The sequence below is a fragment of the Hypanus sabinus genome, chromosome 7, assembly GCF_030144855.1.
Source record: "Hypanus sabinus isolate sHypSab1 chromosome 7, sHypSab1.hap1, whole genome shotgun sequence".
NCBI classification, from domain to species: Eukaryota; Metazoa; Chordata; class Chondrichthyes; order Myliobatiformes; family Dasyatidae; genus Hypanus; species Hypanus sabinus.
The window spans coordinates 72,050,576-72,056,575 of NC_082712.1; the positions used below are offsets into that span (position 1 = coordinate 72,050,576).

Here is a 6,000-nt window from a genome sequence, read left to right on the forward strand (position 1 = left end):
TTTAATTAAATACTCAGCATTTATTTTCCAAAGCCACAGGGAGCCGCAGCACAGAGATGAAAGAGACGCATACGGCTCCGGAGCCGCGGGTTGCCGACCCCTGGCCTAATGTAACATTATATGGAAATACAAGATAACACTGATGCAGACATGTTTTATACATTTAACAAGGTGCTTTATTAATGCAACAGAGTTCGTCAATTTTTCAATGTTCGTCATCAGCCGGGTCATACTGTCCGTGAACTCCCTGTTGGTTGCCTCCATATGCTCCAGTATTTGTTTTTTTTTAGTTTTAAGTCCTCCTGCGTGAGAGCCAACAGCTGTCTGTCGTTTAAGTTTTTCTAGTCTGTAACTACACAAATGCGCACCAAGTCTTTCACGGCGAGATTTGACACCAAACATGTCATTTGTTTTCGGTAGATGTATCCTGCGCATGCCCAGTAGGAGGAGATTCGCCGAAATATCCAATTTAATGTGGACAGAAGTATTTTCAAAAACACTTGGTGTAGACTCCTATTGTTTTTACACGAAACCGGCGTTTTCAAAATCATCCGGTCTAGTGTGGACATAGCCTGAGTTGCACATTCTCCATAATGCTGCCAATGCTGAATTAGCCTCAGTGCTTCATGAAACAAAAGTCACCATTCATTTGCTCTATTCCTGACTACCAATTTGTGACATGATGGCAGAGGGAGGAATTTTGCTTCAAACATTCCTACAGTTCCTATAACACTACTGCCCAGATTATCTCACCTCATTGTCAGCAAAACCTTGGAATTGTTCCTTTAGCTGGATTTATAGTTCGTCAGCCCCAGGAAAATGTTTGTGGAAAGCAGCTGGAGTATCGCACTGACTTAAAAACCATCTCCTCTGATATGAAACTGCACTGGGGCAACAAAGGGTAGTCAGAACTGCCCAATGTATCACCGACACCAGCCTACCCACCATCAAGGACAAATATATACAGGAATGTGCTGGAAAAAGGTCCACCCACCCTGCTCATGGATTGTTTGTCCCATTCCAATGAGGCTCTGTAGCATCCACACCAGGACCACCAGATTCAAAAACAGTTACTGTCCCCAAACAGTAAGGTTGGCCACCACCTTTACCCATTAACCTATCCCTACATATCCCCCACCATTACTTTTATATCATTTTCTGTCAGTCATCTTATGTACAGACACAAGCATCACTTCATGGACATATAGACAATCTGTATATAACCTATCTTGTGTATTTAGATTTATTGTGTTTTTTTATTATTGTGTTCTTTATCTCAATGTGGTATTTTGTGCTGCATCAGGTCTGAAGTAACAATGATTTTATTCCCCTTTACACTTGTGTACTGGGAATGACAAAAAATTCTTGCACCTTGAATCTTGAATGATAGTTAATCATCTCTCCATGCCCAGATCTTTATTATATTTAGGCCTGCTTTGCACAATGCTATCTACAAAGATGAATATTGAGTCCATCTCTCCAAACTTTTAGCATCACAAGAAAAAAAGCAGGAGAAAGGCTTTTGTTCAAAGGCAGCATCAGGCAACATCATTATGATAGATTTTCTGTCCTGCATTGAAATAAGCTGCCTTTCTCAATATTAGCACAAGGAATGCACCTGGAGAATTGACTATGATACACTCAGGACTGAATTCAGGAAGTCTGTTATAGATACTAAAGTCCCTTCTTTAGTGCTTTATATAATACAAATTCAAGAATTGGTTTGCAAACTCAAGGACACAAACCCAAAACATTGACAATTTCTCCTTCCATGATTGCTGCCTCATTTGCTGAGTCATTCCAACAATTTCTGTTTGTATATCAAACTTCCAGCACCTGCACTTCATTTTTTCACTTTTACACTACTCAAGAGGAATGGATTTCTCTGAGAAAACCTTGTGATTCCAGGATATTTCTGGAAGAACATTCTACTGGAGGTAGATTTTAAATTAAACGTGTAGCAGTGTGTAGGAAGCCAAGTCATGCTGGCTGTGGCTGGGAAATCAGAACAGAATTTGCAGCTGTCAAATAGTCAAATCAAATTTGCAGACTTGCTGTCTGAAACAGAGGGAGGAATCTATCACTGTACTCTGCTGTAGAACTCCTGTGAAATCCAGAGCCTTATTGGGATTCCCCAGCATTAGACTGAGCAAGTGCCTCTGATCCTATGCTCATTTGGTGCATGAATTAACACTCCATTGATACATTGGATTCTATACCTGGAGACAAGGATTCAAATGGATTTTGATTCAGTTTAATGTATTTAATGATTCCTAAGAGTTTTAAAATATTATAAGAAGCATTTTAAACATTTTTATTCTTTAACTTTAGAGTCACTTTAATTTTTAACAGTCTAAAATGACTTTGGCTATTACATTTAAAATCCATTAACTTTAATGACAGCTTCAACTAAACACGAAGTTCCAACTTGGACTGTGCTTTCAGTCAAACGCTATTGGGGCAGGAGTTCTACTTTTCACACTACATCTCATTCACTGCTCAGAGTACACATTTGAATGCATGAATTGACCCTCTGCACCTGAGCCAGGTAAATATGTATAAGTGGGGGCCATGATCTTTTGATTTTTTTCAATAGGAAACATCCATCAAGAGCCAGCCAGATATCATGTTGCTGCTTGCTGCTCTATTGTGCTCACCTGTATGTTTTGTTACCTTTAGTGCAGATGGACATTTTGAATCCTCCCTCATGACAAAGGCTATTGTGAAATACAACGGGACAGTGAGGTGGGCACCTCCTGCAAGCTACAAGAGCTCTTGCACAATAGATGTCACCTTTTTCCCATTCGACAAACAGAACTGCTCAATGAAGTTTGGATCTTGGACCTATGATGGTGGATTGGTCGACCTGATTCTAGTGGATGAAGATGTGGACCAGAAGGACTTCTTTGACAATGGAGAGTGGGAAATATTAAATGCTACTGGAATAAAAGGGACGAGAAGGGATGGTTATTATTCCTATCCATTTATCACCTACTCTTTTATACTGAGGCGTCTGCCTTTGTTCTATACCTTGTTTCTGATTGTCCCTTGTCTTGGTTTATCGCTCCTAACTGTCCTGGTATTTTACTCACCATCAGATGAAGGGGAAAAACTTTCATTATCCACTTCAGTTCTAGTTTCCCTGACTGTGTTCCTCCTCCTTATTGAAGAAATAATCCCTTCCTCCTCAAGGGTCATCCCTTTGATTGGTGAATACCTGCTGTTTACTATGATCTTTGTCACCCTCTCGATCATTGTCACTGTTTTTGTTATAAATGTACATCATCGATCCTCGACCACTTACCACCCCATGGCACCATGGGTCAAAAAGCTATTCCTTCAAACCCTTCCCAGACTTCTGTGTATGAGGGGCCATTCTGATCGCTACCACTGTCCAGGAAGTGCCCCCAGCAGTCCAAAGGGAAAACAAAAAGCCTTTGAAAGTCCTCAACATGCTTCAGTTAGGAACAATGAAAAGGCAATGGTGGCCATCCTTGAAAAGGCTGCAGAATCAGTCAGATACATCTCAAGCCACATAAAGAAGGAACATTCCATTCGTGAGGTAAGGACATTGTACACAAAAAATAACATTGGGGGTTGTCAAAATCGAGCAATACAGTAAGATCTATTCATTGCAACTTAATTTAATGATGCTGGCTATCTGGATTCAACTTAAAGCAATAAAAATAATTGGTCATTTAGTATTGAAGTCACTGAGACCTCTCTTAGAAATAGTATGCCACAATTTCCTTTTCATTTTTCTATTTCAAAAAGTTGCTCTTGTGTGACGTATATAAGTGACCTGGATGAAAATGTAGATGGGTGGATTAGCAAGTTTGGTGGTGTTGTGGATTGCATAGAAGAATGATAAAGAACACAGTGTGATATAGTACAGTTGCAGGTGTGGAAGAGAAATGGCAGATGGAGGTTAACCCAGCCAAATGTGAAGTGTTGCACTTTGGTAGGGCAAAAACAAAGAAACTGTACGGTGTTAAGGGCAAGATCCTTAACAGTGTATGTGAGCAGAGGGATCTTGTGGTCCATATTCAAAGTGGCTGCACAAGTGGTTAGGGTAGTTAAGAGGTATATGGCATACTTGCCTTTATTAGTCAAGGCATTGAGTTCAAAAACCAGAAAGTTATGTTGCAGCTTTACAGAACTAGTCAGGCTGTTTCTGGAATAATGCATGCTATTCTGTTCACCCTATTATAGGATGGACATCAAGACTAAGGAGAGGGAGCAAAAGACATTTATCAGGATCTTGCCTGGATTAGAGGGCATGTGTTACAATGAGAAGCTGAACAAACTTGAGTTGTTTTCTCTGGAGTGGCGGAGGCTGAATAGAGATCTGTCGAGGTCTATATGACTATGAAACATATAGATAGAGTAGACAGGGAATATCTTTTTCCAAGGGTTGAAATGTTTAGACCAGAGGGCATGCACTTAAGGTGAGAGAGAAAGCAATTTCAAAGGAGGTGAGAGGGGCAAGTTTTTAATACAGAGTGGTGGGTGCCTGGAAGGTACTGCCTGAGGTGGTGGTAGAAGCAAACACATCAGACCTTCAAGAGACATTTAGATCAGGTTTAAGTTTGAGGAAGATTGTAGGATATAGGCAGAAGAGTTAGCCATTTGATTACTAATTTAATTGGTTTGGCACAAAATTGTGAGCAGATTGGCTTGTTCCTGTGTTGGACTGATTTATATTCTATGTTTATCTGCTCCAAAACTAACGTTTGATGAGAGAGCAGCAAAGTAAGATTTCTTGAAGTCCAGACCAGTTGGGGATGCATTATAATAAGCATTTAGATACATTCTTTGTTTATCTTAAAGCAAGAGGACTCAGTCTAATATGGCCTTGGAATTCCTATGCCATGCATTAGATGTCCCAAATTCAAATCCAAGAAACCTGTCATTTGAACTTAGAGTGTAGGTTGACAATTTTGCCATTAACCAAAATAAATTTTGAAAATGGCCCATCCATCTTAGCACCATAACTTAATTGATGTCAAATGCCTTTTTTAATTCAAAGGAAAAATAGATGATTCATCAACTCAGTGATATACAAGAGGCTGTAGAATATAAATTTGATGCCAAATGAGGAATAGTTAGAGGACTGGTCAGGATTTTTAAAGTGGCAGCAGTGTTCTTTTTCCAGAAGTCCATCAATTCATCCTTAATGTCTGCTCAATATGCCATTCATTAATCTGCTTGTTAATTTGCCAATATTTGATGCATATCATCTTCTGTTCACCAAATTCTTTATCCCCTCATATGTCAGAAAAATTGCCTAGTCCATGAAGGAATTGGTGGCTTGGTAGATGTATATCACTCCATCTCTCTTATCAATAGAGTTTATATTTCAAACTTCCATTTATAAATCTCATGTTTTCCCAGATAACGTTCAGATTATGTTTTTAATTTTCATCTTCCATTTATAAATCTCATGTTTTCCAAGATAATGTTCAGATTATGTTTTTAATTGTGCTTTCTCTCTGTTCAGGTTGTGGAAGACTGGAAATTTGTAGCTCAAGTTCTCGACCGAATTTTCTTATGGCTCTTTTTGCTAGTGGCCATTCTTGGATCAATACTAATATTTGCACCGGCACTTCAAAAATGGGAAGGCAATGTCATCATGCCCAGTGTGAATTATAATAATTAATCTAAGATATGGTCCATTAATATTTTGGAGTTGGTTTACTAATATATCACTTGTTAACTAGATTCAACTATGTTGTAAAGGAGAACCAATAAGCAATCATTTGAAAGGCATGAGAAAATGCATCTACATAGATAATAAGCAGGATTTTTTCATTAGATTGCCATGGAAGTACCAATGTCAGCAATCCTAAGAATTTGGTGGTAAATTATGTGCACACAAATCAGATTTCCATGGATTTTGAAAAACAGATTGAAGAGTTGGATAGTGGCCTTATTCCAGATTGATTGCACTCTTCTGAATAAATCAGTCACTACAAAAAGTTTCCACTAATCATACCTCTC

General features: G+C 38.9%; 1 protein-coding gene across 1 annotated transcript in view; it reads left to right on the forward strand.

Annotated features, from left to right (window-relative positions):
- Positions 1 to 5,659, forward strand: part of LOC132397475 (neuronal acetylcholine receptor subunit beta-3-like) — a 28,103-nt gene extending 22,444 nt beyond the window's left edge. Inside the window, exons 5-6 of the mRNA XM_059976305.1 lie at positions 2,680 to 3,562; positions 5,501 to 5,659. Coding sequence (XP_059832288.1) covers positions 2,680 to 3,562; positions 5,501 to 5,659 — 1,042 coding nt within the window. The remainder of the gene's footprint in view (positions 1 to 2,679; positions 3,563 to 5,500) is intronic.
- The last annotated feature ends 341 nt before the right edge of the window (positions 5,660 to 6,000 follow it).